Below are 17,909 nucleotides of genomic sequence, written 5' to 3' on the forward strand. Positions count from 1 at the left end.
AACATTGTTTGCCCAGTTCTGTTAACCCCCGGTGGAGGGAACCAACTGCAGATCAGTTTTCGATACATGAAGCCTATTGGGAGTTTTGCAACTGGTTCAGGTTAAGTAACCCCAGCATATAGTGATAATCCTGGTACCATTTTTAACGTGCAGAGGCAAAAACTGTGCCCCATAGGCACAAACTTGGGTTTGAGAAAAATCAGTATCGCATTTTCCGGTCTATAAGTCGCACCCACAAAACGAGTTTTTACGAGGAAAAAAAAACACATACAAGTCGCACAGGTTTATAAGACGCACCTTGTTAATCAGGTAAACTCATAGAGGATCAGTTCATTAGAAAGTTCGGCGAAAGTACATGGTTGTGGCGGCCGCCGCCTCTGAACGCATCCCCCGGTAAGCAGTGCTAGACATGTGCATATACCGTCCAAGTCTAGGCAGAACTAACTTCTCAAAAATGATTTAATGATACACACAGATGGCATGTACTTACAGACGGTGTTTAGGCAAAACCCCTGAAGCCTTCTTTCTCCGACTTGCTAACAAATAATTTCTTCATTTAGACCTTAGAGCTGTGTCTCTTAAGGGGGGACGCGGCTTTCAACTTCGGAAAAATGACCAAAACATCGTTTTTTTGAAACCCACATATTCGGTTTCTATGTTTCCTATTCTGTGCGTCTGCAAAGTTTTTACGCTGAAAAGTGTCGCAAAGTGGCATAAAAAAATACTTTTGTCAGGCGCGGTGACAAACTATCAGCGCAAAAGTGCGAAAAAACGGCCATTTTCGGAGCGCTCTATCTCCGCAACGGTGCCACCGGGCGCGGCCATTTTGATATGGTTAGATCGGCCGAGCGATCGTCTTTCCGGTTCCGCTCGTCTCTTTTATCTTCGTTCATTCACAAACGCACAAACGGTAGAAAAGAAACGACGCACAAACGAAGCTAGAAATAGATGCTGAAGCGCTATTGGTCCTCCGGTCGGGGCGCAGAACAACGACCCTCATTATTGGATGTCGCGGGCGCAACGCAAGATGGCGGCCGCCTGAGCTGCGTAGCGAGCGGATTGAGTTCATTTTCGCCGCTTCGCTCGGCCGAGTTTCTGTTCAATCTGTGGTATTCAACACGGACGTTATCGCGATGGGAATGCCAGAGATAACGAGCCAGATTACGGGAAGTTGTGTGGCTCGAAAGGCGAAGGTCATCGAACGCTTCGTGGTGCGCGTGACTCTACCGTCGCCAGACCCCGGAGGGTGACGCGGTGTGCGTGCTTGCGATAGCGGTTCGTGAAGTGAACTTTTAGTCGGATTTGCGATGTTTACACGCTTAGTTATTGCTGTGTTTTGACTGTGGGCTCGCTAGCATTGAGAAAGAAACGGTTGACGCGTCAAACGCTGCGGCGCGCACGGCATAGCCGACGCGCATTGGAGCATCACATGACTGGGCAACCGGTTACGATTGAACGCCAGTAGTTGTAATTAATGCCTGCGACGTTAGTTTTAATCTTAAAAGCGACCTGACCAGCCATATCAGGTATAATCAAAGCTCGATATGTCGCGGTAAGCGTGCACTGCGATGCGCACGAGCCATATCGCCTTTCTTGCGCAACGTTTCCCGTGCACTTGTAATTTTCGTGCAAACAGGTTTGAGTTAGCAATATAGGAATAAAAATATACTCTCTGCGTTAAAAATGTACGTTACTGTGGCAGCATTTAACAGTGATTTTTTTAGGGAAATTATTGATACCATTGCTCAGGGCATACTGGCTGTGCTGCGAGAAATATTGGATGCCTTGAATGTCAAAAGTAGTAAAAAAATATGCTCTTGCATTGAAGTTGGGAGTTATGCAGAATACTCTACCAAGCTTCAAAGTAGCTCATTTTCAACCTTGTGGTATGCAAACTTCTGGCAATGAACACCTGCACTATGAGTACTAAGTTGCTGTGCCAGGCAAGATAAAACATAAAAAAAAGCCAAAAATGTTCAAATTTAAGTAAAAAAAAATGCTTAACTTGTTGCCATGGTGACAACACTGCAAAAGGAGGTTGTCCAGTGCGATACAGCCAACCAACTAACCTACTTTGCATTGAAAGCCCATTGAACCCATCTCCCCTCCGTTTGGTTTGCAAAGGGGGGTATGTACTCTTCACGGAGGAGCTGAAAATGATGTTTTCTGGAAAGAGAAAGGCTGAAAAGGCACTCCAATTTCAAGGCAAGGCCTTCCAGAAGCCCCATGTTCAAAAGGACATGAAAGGCTACAACCGTGACAACTTTTGATATGTGAAACCTATGTTGCAACTTCGGAAGCCGTTTTCTCAAAACAGTTTTTTTTGCCACCTGTGTCGCTTGTCCCAGGGATTTCTTCGTGACCGCTGGGTCTATTTTGATTCCGTTTCTTGCATTACATTCCTTGATGAACTGTTCAGGTCGTGACACTTTTGGTTTTCCAGATTTGTTTTTTGTGATTTTTTTATTCAAATAATCGTTCACAGTTGACATGCCTGTTGCACATTAACCTCTAAAAAAATGAAAACTAAAAAACATTGTGTTGTAAAAAAAAAATTCTAAAACTGTCACGACCTCGTCCATTCATTTGGGAATGCAAAGCACTTCGAACAAGTTTTCTATCGTGTTTTATAAGCCGCTCAAGCTCGGTACAAGCGGGACAGAAAGAAAATTTCATACATAAAAAAGTTATCAAAATATTAACTTCAAATTTTTATGGTGTTATCACAGAAGCATTTCCAGTTGCTGTGCCAGTTTGCATCAAAATCCACAAAGAAATAAATAAGTTGATTTTGAAAGCCACGTCCCCCCTTAACATGCACTGACATCCCGCAGCACATAGGCACCTTTTCGATCGGAGACCACGCGCAGCCACCACGTACCAATTTATTCCATACATAAGTCGCACTGATGGATAAGACGCACCAAAGAAAATTTCAGGAAAAAAAAAAAAAAAAAAAAAAACACGACTTATACACTGGAAAATACGATATGCAGCCTCGGCAAACACTCACCTCCCGGAAAGCCGCCGGGGTGTCCCCCCCGGCCAAAGCCAAAGGGGGGTGGCGGGGGGAATCCCCCTCCGCCCCCGTGGAAGTGCCCCCCCATCATGGCGTGGCCATCGTGCACACCGCCCCCGGGGCCGCCCCCACGGCCGCCTCCCGCACCGGGGCCTGCCCTGTTGGCCGGGTGTTCGGGCAGCTGTGGCCGCTTCGGGTCCAGCAGGTAGTTGTTGAAGTACTGCACCTGGAGAAGGCACCAGAACGGAGGAGTCAGATTGGCTGCCCAATGGCACAGCAGCCGAGCTGGGGAAAAGGGATCCTGTTGTGTTTCTTTCTTTTTTCCATTAATACGGATTTCTTGTCAGGGCCGAAAGAATTACCTTTGTATATTGAAGGTTTGAAAAGACACCTCTGTAAGAGCACAGCAAAAATGTGATAAACAAAATAAAAAAGAAATGCCAACGCTATTGTCGCAGCTAAAATTTGCTCAACTTCGATTTGTTCAAGCCACGCAGGTGTAAGCACGCACGCGGAGTTAACAACAAAAACACAGGTGCAAAGGCTAATGATTGCACACGGTTTGCCCCTGAATTGTCACTTCTTTGCTGCAATGAGGTACCAGCCGATGGCCAGTGCACAAACTGCTATTTCTTGTTTCTGCAGTAATTTCCTTAATTTCCTATGTAATCTTATCTTTGTATCTGTCCATGAAGAATGTTTTCGAGATCACTCTGCTGCAATGCAGGGCTGAAGCACTGCTTCCAGATGGCTTAGCACACAGCAATTGTTCGACAAGTTTGGTCGGTAAATTTCTACAAAATGGCACCATCCTGGTTGGCAAATATCACCCTTCTATCTAGCTCAGGCAAGATATCATCACTAAGCGTGGCATTACATTCGTGTGACATACATTTCAAGTGACTTGCCCCATAAATGGAGAGAGGCAAGTTCTGTGCAGCAATAAAAAATTTTCTTCTTTAAAGAAGACCAACTCATCATGGAAAATTGTGCAGAAGCAAGAACAGCCAAGAAAAGTAATACAGCAAGAGGGACAGTTAACATAAAGCCAAGGAGGGGCCACAGCAGAGGTCGACAATGGAGAAAAAATTTATTCGTCACAGTCCTCATCCTTTCACACCCTGCTCTTTTTACACACCGCTCTGAGCTTGTGTTACCCAACTACGCCCATGAACACTCTTGCACTTGAAATGAGGGCTGCTGGTTTGTAAGCTGGACATGTCAGCATGCCGACACATGCTGACTTTCTTCCTTGTTTGAGGGGGTCCGATTCGTTGGTTGTATCACGACCCGCTTGCACTGGAGACTAGAGGTCAGCCACCATTGTGCAGCCCCTTTAAAAAGGTAAGAAGAACGCCCCCTCCTCCTCCTCACCTCCTTGCGCACTTCCTCCACCTTCTCGCCGTGCTTGTTGAAGATGTGCTTGCGCACAAACTCGGGCCCCTTGAACTTCTTGCCCGACAGCGGGCAGAGCCACTTGTCCTTGGCGAGCTCCTGCGTGTTGGCCACCACAAACTTCTCCACCTCCCTGGTGCGGGCTCGGTCAAGGAGACAACGCAAGGCTCCCGAATCTTTGACACACCCACTCCAGAGGAGAAGAGAAGAGGAGGCGGCGGCGCAAAGGGTACGGAATAGAGAACTAAAAACAGTAGGACACATATATCACCCAAACACGCTACCGTCATAGGTGCTCTTTAAAAGAGGTCCTTAAACAAATTTGGACTTCACCTTCCCTCCCATACACAAAGCTCTCGTATGCTAGGGCCCCCACAGTACCCCGTGAGAAATACAGCCCCTGCAATGCGGAACTGCATACAGCAGCACAGTGCCGAATCCAACAGTGCATCACAGCATACGGAACTACCACTCGGGCCGCAGTTTGTAAGCAGCACAGAATTTCAGCCTGTTGATTTCTGGACCAATTGTGCAAACCTTGCTCCCACTACAAGCGAAGAACTGGAGCCAATATGCAGCACATGGTTGGTGAGAGATCACATACTATACTACCGGACAGGGGTGAGACAGCCCAAAGAGATTTGGGAGCAGTTTTCGGAGCAGCAAAATTTCCATTTTGGAGCAGAAGAATCTTGATTTGGAGCATTTAAGGACATTTATTACATCGTCTTGTGAGCTTAAAAAAATCATAATTTTAGCAATTCGAAGGGTCAAGTACACATTCCAATCAGTTTTGAATACACAGAACACTGAAACAGCCTTACGTGAAAGAATTTTTAAAGAGTATCACAAAGTTATAACTCACTATCTTCTTCCTAACTAGTGATATTGTGTTGCAGCTGTACGCAACACTGACAACAAAACTGCCGTTAACATTGTCAAATTTAAGGGATCTGCAATTGTGGCGTGTTTTTTTACCGTTTCAATGCTAAAACTATTATTTTTGTAATCCCAGGCTGCGTTGTACGAACGAGACTAGTCACGGCAGCAGTTGAGCAACTTCGAGCTAACGGTCGCATAGCCCAACCAGCCTACCCATTGCAGTCCGTGGGGCGCATGTTCACCCCATGGTCTTTTGAGTAGCGTTACTGTTTAGCCACCTAGATTTTGGCATTAAATTTCACTTCGCATACATCAAGTGTTATTAGTTGCGTGCTATGGCAACCATTGGGCGCTGCCAGAACAGGTCGCGGCGCCGCAGCTCAGCCCGCAACTTTCGTGTCGACCATTCCACCCCCGAGGCTCGCGATCCCGCTTCGAAGCACACCAACACCTCAGCATTTTATAACGCCACAGTGAGCCAAAAAAGTTCACTTCACGAACCTGATTATAGATGCCCGCACCGCGTTTTGCACTCCAGGACAAGCCACGCGGAAGTCTTAGGCCCCACATTTCAATGAACTTTTTTTCGAGCCGCGCAACTTCTTGTAATCTTGCACCAATCTCAAACCATAACCCCGTGTTAACGTCACTGTTCAGAGCCACAACTGATAGAATTAATAGACTGGAACCCAACTGATTGCGTAAAATAAAGCAGGGAATATATCGGCGATGCTCACTGAGCGCGTGAAGTAGGCAGTAGCAGCCGGATCAGGCGGTGGCCATGTTTGTAGCCACAGCGATGCCCAATCAGGAAGGCCGTTTCAGTGAACCCGGACGGAAAGCCAATCGTGTTTTAGAAGCTATCGTTTGCTTCATTTCAGTCTTTCTATTTCTGCCATTTCTGTGTTTGCAATTGACCGACAATAAAAGTGGTGACCGGGATGCGCAAGGCTATCGTCACCGCTGGAACTGACATGAGCATCAAAATCCGTGCCTTTCAGGCTCTTCTGGAGCAGTTTGGCACAATTTTCGCAATTTTCATGCTTTTGGAGCAGCTTGGAGCAGGAAAATGGAATTGTATCAAAAAGGCGCAATATGCGCAGCTGTCTCACCCCTGACCGGAGGCTCTCGAAGAATTCACGTTAGCAGAGGCAGTGGACCCTGGTATTTCCACAGAAGACTGAATGCTTTTCTGTCGCCAACACGTAGATGCCCCATCCCACTGGTTACGCTGACAACTCAGGCCCCTGGCAAAAGACCCTTAACAGCTGAGACTTAAAAGCCTGGCATAAAATAAGAAAACCATCGGTGCAACAAGACACATGACACTCAACCACACTTATGGTTCCATTTACAAAAAGAAAAAAAATGCTTGCAAACTTTTTTTCTTCCCAGCCTGTCTGCAGGTTCGCCTACAACGAAAAAGCAATGCAATGCATATCCACCACAACACACGAGTGGGATAACACACATTATGCTTTTCAGTCAGAAGGGCCCCAAGAGGTTTAACGCATGTCCTTCTTCAAAACAAGCTTGTTGTACGCAGCACTGATTGGGGATTTCTACTGCTACTACTTCAGCTTTCATTAGTATTGTTAGAAAAGCTATGTCCTTACAAAAAAGCCCATCAATTAAGAAAAGGATAAAAATTAAAACAAAAATCTGAGCCTTCACTGCAGAAAGCGGGATCCCCCCAATGCAAGGATGAAAAGTAAGCCAGCAACTGTTCTGGCCATCAAGGACAGCTGCGGCTCTCTCGGGACAGTGCGTGCCCGGCCAAGGATACGCATCGGGGTCCTTCTTGCCCAGCCGGTTGGCCTCCTCTTCAGTGAGCTTGGTGTTGGGCTGCAGGAAAGGGGCAATCTTGCCCTCGAAGTGGCTGATGTAGTCCGCAACTGGAAGGCATTGTTTGACACAACGTGAGCCCAAAGGGCATGCAAGCTCTGCCTTTTGGCAATGAACGCCTGCACGTACAAGCACGAAATTGCTGCTCCAGGCAGGGTTATAAAACATAAAAGAAGCCAGAAGCAGGGTTCGCACAGGCTTCAAAAGCAAAAATTCAAGGGTTTTCAAGGACTTTCAAGGACCAGAAAACACATTTTCAAGGTCCCCATCTAATGTTTTATCTGGGATTATTTATAGCTTTTTCAACACAATGCAACAGTCTTTTATTGCACAATACCTAAGCACAATATTGCACATTTAGATAGCCACTAACAGGTGCATGAATGCTCCCCCAGCTTTATTTTTTATTTCATGGTTTGTATTTAGAGGTTTTTCTTTTTTCGTGTTGTTTTGCTCAGGCTGTTTGATTTCAAAACTTTGCTAATGTTGCCTGCATCTCCTGCTTTGTCAGCAAGAGTATCAGTTGAAACTGAATCAGGAAGTGTTGCTGTAAGGCAGGACGAACTATGTACACGTCCACCATCTGCACGTAAAAGCAAACACAGATGGAGCGTATGAGGCACAGCAAACATGCAATGAGCAAACGTCCACAGACTTGGAAGATGCAAGATAGAGAACAGAAGCTGGCTTTCACTGGATTGTATTGTGACAAGAATTGGATTGAGAAAAGCCTGCTCCCAATGTTGCCTCGTAATAATGATAATCCAGAAAACTTTTTGAAATTTCAAGCAATACACTGAAGCTTGATTGTTACAACGTTTCTTTAGATTTGTTAACACCCAAAATCCACGACAAATGCTTTAAATTCTAGTGAAAAGACAGGGCCATTGATTCTCTCCATAAAAATCAAGGATATTTAAGGACCATTTAAAAATTCCAGGACTTTCCAGGCCTTGAAATTGAAACTTCTGAATTCAGGGGTTTTCAAGGTTTTCGAGGACCTGTGCGAACCCTGCAGAATACAGTTTTCAAATTTAAGTTAAAAAAAAAAAAAAAAAAAGAGTGCTTCACTTGTTGCCATGGTGACAACACTGCAGAGAGAAGCTACAGCTTCCAGTGCAACACAGGCAACCAACTAACCTACTTGGCACTGAAAGCAATCTCCCCCCCCCCCCCCCCCAATTTGGTCTGCAAACTGGGCTATGTACTCTATGCAGAGGAGCTGAAAGTGATGTTTTGTGGAAGGAAAAAGGCTGCAAAAGACACTCCAATTTCAAGGCAAGGCATTCCAGAAGCCCCATATTCAAAAGGAAACAAAAGGCTACAACCCTAGCAACTTTTGATAAAGGAAATCTAAGTCACAGCTTCGTAAGCAGTTTTCTCAAAACAGCTTTTTTTGCTACCTGCGTCGCTTGTTCCAGTGATTTGTCTGTGACTGCTCCGTCTATTTTGATTCTGTTTTTTGCATTACATTCCTTGATGAACAGTTCAGGTCATGACACTCTTGGTTTTCCAGGCTTAAATGTGTTCACAGTCTACATGCCTGTTGTACATTCAGCCCTAAAAAACTGAGAAATAAAATAAATTGCGTCGTAAATAAAAAAAATCTGAGAATGTCACGACCTCATCTATTCATTTGGGAATGCAAAGCGCTTTGAAAGTTTTCTATAAAAGAGGCTCAAGTTGATACAAGGTGAACAGACAAATTTTTTTAATAAATAAATACCCTCTATTGAGGGCCTTTAGAGGTACAGTAGAATCTCGATGATACGAATCTCGCGGGACCGCGAAAAATATTCGTATCATCCGAAATTCGTATGAACCAACACAGACCAAAAAATTGAGCGCTGAAAAAAGTTTTCGTTTATTTCTTTTCTAACTTTTGCGTGAACAAATCCGTGATTTTTTCTGCTTTTTTTAAACCCCCACGTCACAAAGCAGTCCTTTCTGGAGTGCGTAACGCTTCGCCTAGCTTCGCGCTTGTCTCCTCACTCCCGGTGTCCAAGCTCGCTACACGCCGCAACAGTCAAGCGTGAACCGCATGGTGCATTTTTGCACGCGATTCGCACGCCTCGGCTTTGCGCGCGCTGTATTTTCACGGCCAGATTGACAATTTCGCGCCCGCGGTATCTCCTACCTCGGTCAGAAAAAGACGCTGACGACTTGCGAAACGATCGAGACAGCCCGCTGGCTCCGCCCGAGATGTTTAGGCTTAGCACTCCGGCAGATATTTTATGGGCGCTTTCACTAGCAGCGCGGATGGTGTTTTATAGTACCGTTTTCGCCAACGTTATCAGCTCCTTTACTGCACAAGAAACTTCGTGTCTGCCTTGAGCGGCATTTTAAAGAGCGGCAAGAAGCAGTCGCTCAAGCGGCCGTGCCACTTCGCGCAACCGAAGCCGCCGCCGGCCGCGGCGCGCGCAGCGTGCGAGAGGTTTCGCGGCGCGCATGGGGCGTGCGGGGCGCGTTTTTGCGAGCAGAAAACAACAGCCCGGCCGTTTCTGGAGAAAGAAGAGTGACTAATGGGGAGAGAGAGCCGTCACTTGCTTGTTCGGCACTCGGGCGCCTCGCCGGCTCGTTCGTATCATTCGCCGGGCCGCGCAGGTCCGTCCGTAACAGCCGAAATTTTTCCCATTGCAAACAATGCAATTTTGCCGGGACTTTTCAGAAATTCGTATCATCCCGAAATTCGTATCACCCAGAATCGTATCATCGAGATTCTACTGTACTATAAAATAAATAATAAATAAAAGTTTTCAAAATATCACTTTGAAATCTCTATGCTGTTATCACAGAAGCATTCCCAATCGCTGCGCTGATTTCCATCAAGATCCACAGAGAAATAAAGAAGTTGCCTTCGAAAGCCACCTCCCTCTCCCCGTATTCACCTTCCTGAGGGGTGACCTTGCTGGAGGGCGGGGATCCGCGGGCGTGCATGATGCCACACCGGTTGGGCATCTCGTCCTCGCTGGCGTACTCGCTGTGGTTGTAGTAGTCCACCGAGTGCACCACCCGCAGGTACACCAGCAGCCGGTCCAGCACCTGCAGGCGTTGCGGCAACAAGGGGGAGCCACTCTTGTCAACTGGAGACATCCGACGACCCTGGAAGGCGCATTCCACGCTTTCCACAATCCCTCTTCTCATGTGAGCCAGAAGAAGGAGCATAAGCAATGGAGTCACGACCTTGCCCCTCACGGGGGGGACACACACACACACAGACTCAGACCACCAGTCACTCGCAAGCAGCCCTGTAGCAGCACTCGACTCAAGCTCAGGAGAAAGAGAGACAGTTGAGGGGACAAGCAAGCGTGCGGAGTATCGTTGTTTGGCCACCTTGATCAGCGTGTCGTCCTTCTCGTGGCTGGTGCCGGCCGGGGCGTTGGGGTCCTCGGCGTCCGCGCCCTCGTCCCGGTCGGCGGCCGCCCCACCCAGCAGCTCCTCCTCCTCGGCCGAGGCCTCCTCGATCAGGTAGTCGGTGATGTTCTTCAGCAGGGGGTTCTTCGAGGACACGCCAAAGGCCTGCACGCAGCACCAGCACAGAGACCGGGGGGCTGACAACGAGGCACGCATCCATGCAGCCAAATGCATTCTTTATGCAGCCAAACTTTACGAAGGCATCTCGAGACTCTTACATTCGAAGCAATAAAACTCGTCCTACGCGACACAAACACGTGCATACACTTGAAGAATACTCTTGTAATAATGACACGTTTCTACTTTTCCTTCTTTCCCCATGCCATTAGAGATTGGAATTCATTACATAACACCATTACTGGACAGACAACAGTAGACAAATTCATTGTTCTTGCTGAAATCGCTGTCCTGCCTGGAGAGAAGGGTTGCCATTGCTATGGTTATTTATGTGCGAGGATGTGTGCGATTTCGGTGTCGTTTTTGAGCAAGTCTTGTCTTTTCTGAGCCGTTTATGTTTTTTCACTTTTATTGTATAATCCCTTTGTTGTTGCAAACTCTGTTCTTCGTGACAAAATGCATTATACAATCTTTGTTCACTATTCACTATCGTTCACTACTGCCAGGTGGAATATCCATCACTTTTGCCAGTCAGTGAGAGGATGCATTTCAAAAACTTCTTTGCTACAGTACTTAAAAACAACGTGCAGAAGAGAAACTAACCTCAGAGCCAGGCATCTGTTCGGCGGCAGCTTTACTGGCAGGGTCGGCCTCGTCCTGACTCCAGAGAGAGCGCTGGGTGTCCAGGTTCTGTACAATGCGAGCCGCAAGCTTGATGTCGGAGCGGATCACTTGACGGTGCGAAGCGATGCCATTCACGGAGCGAATACGTCGGCTCAGGTCCCGATTCACTATGGCACCCAATTCGCAGTCACGTAACTGCAGAAAACATGAATAAAGACCGTCTATCACGCAAAGGCAGCTGAAATGTGAAAAAAAAAAAAACGGTCCAACACCTCAACTCAAGGAGTACTCACAAGTAGGGGCAGACAGAATTTTAAAAGGCTGTTTTTGTAAGGCACTAAAAGCTTCGCACAGAGTACTTCGATTGACAAGTTGGTCGCACATCATCCTTATTTACAGCACAGGGCAAACGTAAGATGGGGCCACTTCGTCCCCTTAACGACCTTAGTTCAAAGCTCTAAGTGGTAAAGGCGTGTAACGACTTGCACCTGTGCTCACACAGGCCGGATAACACGACCCTCAGAAATATGACAAGTCTCCTTGGCTCAAAATCGCGACAGATCAAAGAGTCCCCCGCACAGTGCGCCTTTACAAGGCACCCTGCCCGCCCACCCAGCTCGAGTTGCGAAACGCACGCTGAAAAGGACCCCAGAGGGCTCACCCGGATGTTGTTCAGGTTCCAGCAGATCTCCTTGATGTTGACGGTGCGCTCAAACGTCACCCAACCCCGGCGGAAAAAGCGGCGCTCAGGCTGGGGATCCGCAATGGCCACTCGCAGAAAGCCCGGGTAACGCTTGCACATCTGTGTCGGGGCAAAGGAACAGCAATGCAGCCGTGCCCTTTCTCCTTTCTCAGTTCCTACCCCCAAAGCTTCCACCCAATAAAAAGTCCCTAAGGAAGATGCCAGGAATCTGGAGAGGGGCAAGTGTTCTGAGCAACACACTTGCTCAACAAAGAGACCTTCAAGAAAGTGGCTGGTACATGTAGCAAAGTTAAGGTCATCAATAACAGCGTGCCCCTCAGCATTCAGTTCACCACATACACGACGGCAGTAACACTTCTTACGAAGGTCCAGGGCAATGCCAGGTACCTTTGCCCTACCCTCCACCAGAATGCTGGAAGCAGCTGCTGTATAGTATATGCACTGCCTTGAAACTCTTTATGCAGTTTAGCATTCTAACAGTTAGCTAGTTTAGAAACCCAGAACACTAGTCATCTGCTCAAACCAGCCAATAGCAGTGCAATCCAACCACATCTCATTACACAGCCTCACTTCTATAAGGACTGCTTTTAGTTCACAAACTATGAAAAGCAGGCAACCAACTGAAGTTACCCTCAACATGAGTGCCATTACACCATTCTAAGCCGATATTTTCCCCAAAAGTGGAATAAAAAGGTTATGGGTCAGCTTACATTCACGCACTTAGGGCCGTATTCTGAGTCTTTCCTCCACTCGAGCCTCCAGTGGAGGAGGCCCTTGAAATCCTCCCCTCAGCCAAGTGGAGGCAGCAAATGGAGTGGAGGAGAGACTCAGAATACGACCCTTACCCTGGTATTCTGAGTCCTTCCTTTATCCGACCCTCCAGTGGAGGGGATCCTTGAAATCGATTTGCCCATGCATCAGCATTGCGGAATCCTCTTCTCAGTCGAGTGGAGGAAGCAAATGGAGTGGAGGAGGAACTCAGAATACGGCCCTTAGTGTTCTCCACAATCAATGCACTTTTTTCTTTCTCACTATGCTGCTAGACACAAATAAAAATAATTAGCAAGTCATGTTACTTTTCAAGTGTTTACATTTAGATCTTTAAAGATCTTTTTTTTTTTTGCCTGTACCCAAAATGTTGCTGCACTGCCAGTGACACTTAACCCATTGGCTTCCGCCGGTGGTAACGGCCAAAGGGCCAAAAGCACCCCCTCCACCACCCAAGAGTGCGCTCTGCAATGTCCACTGACCGCCTCCACTTCCATCTTGGTGATGGTAGGGGCCAGGTTGCGGAGGAAGATGGAGCAGGTGCGGTGCAGGGGTCGTGGCCGGGCCTTCTCCTCCGCCTTGGCCTTGGCTGGGGCGTCCCCCTGGCCTCCCTCCTCCTTCTCCTCCGCCTTCTCCGGCTTGGAGGACGACGACTCGCCTTCCTCCTTGCCCCCCTTGCTGTCCGCCGCTGAGTCGGGCCGCGCTGTTTGGAGCAGCCAAAACACACACAGCTTTTCTTTGCGCCCACACAGCTGCGAGACCCTGCTCTACACTGTTCTACGCCACTGGGTGAGAACAACCTTTTTTTCAGCAACAGCCCGCCTTCAAATAATCCCTGCTTCACCAATTTTCGGCTTACAGCGACAATGCATTTCTTTCAAGCTGAAGCATAAGCATGCCCTCACAATCATTGAACCAGGCCTGTTAGCTGCTTCCTCCAATGCCCACCCCTCACTCTTTTTGTCCTTCACACCCTTTCCACTAGCTTCCCCATCTTTTTCCCGTTTTGTCCCACCTACCTTAGCAGCAAGCCTTGCCCCTTGGCAATACGATTGGACCCATACATATCGGACTCTGATATTTTGAATTATTGCTTACGTCAAACAGCCTGCTCATCCACATTAAAATATTTCTGTATGCATTGTGCAACTGCACATAGCATTACAATCGACTCTCAATATTCCGAAGTCACTTAGTTAGAATTTTCCGTTAATTAGAAAGGTTGTGCTAGCCCCAGCAATTTTACATGCAATTTAATGGAAATAACCGCCCGATAATTAGAAGCTACAACCCATCATATCAGTTAATTGGAAGTTATTTCAAGTAAAAAGCGTTGAGGTGATGATCTTTTTTCGGAAAAATTCAAAATTTTGGGGTGCCAAAACAGCACTGTGCTTTGTCATACACGTGTCATATGCTCGACTTGGCGATGAAGTCGAGATTCTGAACGAAATCAAGAGGAAAGACACGTCGCGCACCCCCCAGGTGAGACCACAATGCGCACGCTAGCAAGAGAGAGACTCACAGTCGGCGCCCTCCTCCTCTTCCTGCTCCTCGCCCTTGGTGCTGCTGCCCTCGCAGGTGCCGTCCTCCGAGCGCGCCTTCTTGGCCTTCGCCACGTGCTTCTTGGAGCCGCCCCCGGGGGAGCCGCTGCTGGCCCGCTGCTTGGTCTTCTTCTTGCTCTTGCGCCGAGAGGCCTTCTTGGTGCCCTCCCCGCCACTCTCCTCGCCAGGCACTCCCGAGTCCTGGTCATCGGAGCCATCCTCTGCGCCAACCCAAGAGCAGCCACACCAGTCACACCCCAGAGCCAACACTGAGCACTACCATTTGCATTTGCCTTAGCGAAATGACTTTCAATTTGACATTGAGCAACTATACCCACGAGAGCAAAAATGACAGAAACTGAAATATGGGTTCGCTTTGTAAAACTACCAGATAATTTTTTTTTGCTCTACTGTAGCTTACATTGGAACACACACAAAAAATTTAGGTCATGTTGACGTGTATTCCCAACAAGTACAATTGTTCCCTAATAGTTTGTCAATAGCCCAGAAAAAAGTCAATGGTGTCATGTTTGAGTGCAGCAGCCACTCCAGTTCCATGCAATGCATTCGAAAAGAAGACCCAAAAATCTAGGGCCATCTCCACTAATGTGAAACCTGGGGGGGGGGGGGGGGGGGGGGGCAAAGCATGTAGTATATAAGCATATTCTTGGCACCTTGGCATTTTTTCCAATGGAGATGAAACCTTTGGGGGGTAGAGGTATACAGCTTTGCTTTAAAGGTCTCTTGTCTTCGAAGCAGAAAGCGTTCTAGCGTGAGGCGTAAATAAGTGTCCCAGTGTGTTCTTAGTACGCGTTACGAAGTGTTCCAGTGCGAGGCGTAAACGAGTGTCCTGGTGTTTTAGTACCATGACTACATGAGAGGAAGGTTACGACGTCGACGACATTATACGCCAACGGCCTAAGCCCCGAAGGGGCTTTGCCCCTAAAACGAGGAAAAGCCATCAGAATGTCAGTCACATCAACAGGAACATTTTTCTGCTCCTTCTACTCCCTGAGCGTAACCAGGCAACACAACCAGACAACCAAAGTGCACTAGTCAGCAACTAGAGCACCACAACCACTTGCCGAGTGCAGACTGTCATGCCTGGTACACAACGAAAGCAGCACTCATTAAATTTGACAGAATGGCCTTTATGAACACTGTGAGCATGCACAATTAGGTTGAAACCGTAAACAAAAGTGAACCCGAAAGCTAAGGACACCTGCTATGTGCAACCAGGCGCTATCGCCTAAACCCAAATGGGAGAATTTTCGAAGGGCCATTGCAGCGCAAAAGTAAGTTGGCCTCAGTCGGCAGATCCGAGAGTGCCGCGAGTACAAACTACAGGGCCCTGCTGCTCGCACTCACTGTCGCTGTCGTTGTCCGAGTCGGAATCTGAGCTGGAGGTGGAGCGGCTGCTGGAGCTGTAGCTGCGCTTGCGGCCGTCAGCCGACTGCTTAGAATCCGACTTGGCGTCCTCGTCGTCCTCCTCCTCCTCCTCTTCCTCCGCCCGCTTGTTGTGCCGCTTGTCCTCCTCTGCGGTGGCGTCCGAGCGAGTCGGGGAGGACTGCACATCCCCGCCCTGCACGGACAAGGAACAGCCTTGACGGGCAAACTATTCTTGCACCCCCCCAACACTGCAACCGCTGCTGCTCTAACAGAAGGGTTTACAGCCAAAAACTCGCACACCTAGAGTACAACCCTTGCACTGCCTTTGTTTGGCAGAGCTACCACCTGGATGCGTAGTTTCGTGTCCCACCTGCCCTTGCAAGGTTGTCACAAGGGCAAGGTGCTGCATCCACATCAGGCTTGAACCGCCGCCCATATCAATTTGATGCATCAAACTGGTTCCTACACTACAGCAATCACAGGAAGCCAAGGGGAATCCCTAGTGAGACCACGTATAAAGACACCGCAGGGTGCATTATGAAAATTTCATAACTTTCTCCACGAGTTCACCTATTAATCGACCAGATTGAGCGGAAATCCCCAAGGTGGAGTAAGCTTCTGCGAAGAATTTCCCATAAATCTGCTCGATTAACACCTGTCCGTCACTTCGAGTTGTTGATCAATTCGCTCTCGCGCTACGAACGACTAGCCTCCTGGTTAGCTCAGTTGGTAGAGCGACTGCTCCGGTTAAGCGGTGGTCCCGGTTTCGAATCCTGGACCAGGACGAATTTTTCTTCAACTGCGAAGTTTCTGAGAAAGCTGTATAGCTTTCCTTTGTGGCTGTATGGTTGCATTGAGGTGGATGTTCACCTATTCATGAACACCAAGCCAACATGCTGGCGTGATGGCATGACTCCAAAGCCACAAGCAATAGCGCGCAAGGAAAAAAAAAAAAAAAAAAAAAAACAAGAGAAAAAAGGGTGCTTAAAGTTATATACCCAGAGAAGGGTGGCAGTGCACATAACCTTTCGGACAACCTTACAATGCATGCAACCTTTCAATGCAAGTGATTATAAAAAACCAAAATGGTTCACCACAGCACACGTTTCAAAGTTACAGCTTGGCTATTGTTTCTCACACTTGTCGCAACTCTGAGTCCTTCATGTTGAGGAAGAAACGCCACAGGCGAGTTGTGTACAAACGTACCTCAAGATTAACAAACCAAGCTTATTCTGTTCGCCTGTAAAACCTGTATAATTTAACTCTCAAGAGAGACCAACTTTGAGTGATTATCTGTTCGAGACAGTTCCTCCACCTCTAAAGCCGACAAATTTACAGCAAACTGCATGAAGCTTAAGGCAAGGTTATACAAGCCATGGCTTTCGAGGTGCTTCAAGTACTGGTCAAGGTGTTTGTACAAATATCAAAAGCACCGCATTTTTTTTTAACATTGAGCAAGTGAAAAAATATCGCTCGAGCAAAACTAAATGGGCACAACACTCACCTGAGATGACCCTTCCTTAACTTCAGGCTTGTCTTCTGCAGCTTTCTCCTCTCTGTAACAACAGTTACCGCACCACCCTATCAATGGCGTCCATCAATACCGCATACACACAAACACAAAAATAAAACAGGGTGCACAATTGCGCGGCAAGACACGTTTACCAGGAATTGTAAAAATAAAACAGTAAAGGCAGAACGGAGGCACAAAAATGCAATTTCGGGGAAGCATCATTTACAGAAAAAAATTCTGCAGATACTCAGAGAATTGTATGCTAATGTGTAGCATTTTTATGCCGCTTGTCTTAAGTGCAAGTTTTTTACAGCCAAATTTCTTGGTTTTTCTAAATCCTGACCGACCGATCATCTCCATGTACACAATTATAACGATTAGTTTTAACTTTGTGAAATCTGCATTATTGTGGAAATGCAGGGTGTTACACGGTTTGCCTTTTTTCGTTTTTTTTTAATATTGTTCTTATTTATTACTTTCTAAAAATTTCTTTGGCCAATTATCTCCATTTACACTATCATAACGACTACAGGTGGAACTTCCGCGATATCTGCCTTTTTGTGGAAATGCAGGGCTGTGGGGGTACTCAGCAAAAAATGCTACGCATTAAAAAAAACTCTATGTATTTTTCACATTCGCAGATTCCTTTAGCCAATTTAGGGACCTTTTGGCGAGGTCTTTCCCTCGTGCCAGCCA

The 17,909-nt window shown here is 47.3% G+C and overlaps 1 protein-coding gene across 6 annotated transcripts in view; it reads right to left on the reverse strand.

Annotated features, from left to right (window-relative positions):
• The window catches only part of Ars2 (arsenic resistance protein 2), a 52,471-nt gene that overhangs the window by 9,780 nt on the left and 24,782 nt on the right, over positions 1–17,909 (reverse strand). For all 6 annotated transcript variants that reach the window (XM_077683723.1, XM_077683727.1, XM_077683726.1 and 3 more), the window contains 11 exons: positions 17,205–17,256; positions 15,680–15,893; positions 14,293–14,532; positions 13,250–13,470; positions 11,958–12,098; positions 11,276–11,491; positions 10,475–10,660; positions 10,030–10,183; positions 7,083–7,191; positions 4,394–4,547; positions 3,014–3,245 (listed from right to left, as the gene is read on the reverse strand). In XM_077683723.1, coding sequence (XP_077539849.1) covers positions 3,014–3,245; positions 4,394–4,547; positions 7,083–7,191; positions 10,030–10,183; positions 10,475–10,660; positions 11,276–11,491; positions 11,958–12,098; positions 13,250–13,470; positions 14,293–14,532; positions 15,680–15,893; positions 17,205–17,256 — 1,919 coding nt within the window. The remainder of the gene's footprint in view (positions 1–3,013; positions 3,246–4,393; positions 4,548–7,082; positions 7,192–10,029; positions 10,184–10,474; positions 10,661–11,275; positions 11,492–11,957; positions 12,099–13,249; positions 13,471–14,292; positions 14,533–15,679; positions 15,894–17,204; positions 17,257–17,909) is intronic.

Source organism: Haemaphysalis longicornis, unplaced genomic scaffold (genome assembly GCF_048455015.1).
Source record: "Haemaphysalis longicornis isolate Haplotype H1 unplaced genomic scaffold, Haemaphysalis longicornis Haplotype H1 scaffold_9, whole genome shotgun sequence".
Lineage (NCBI taxonomy): Eukaryota > Metazoa > Arthropoda > Arachnida > Ixodida > Ixodidae > Haemaphysalis > Haemaphysalis longicornis.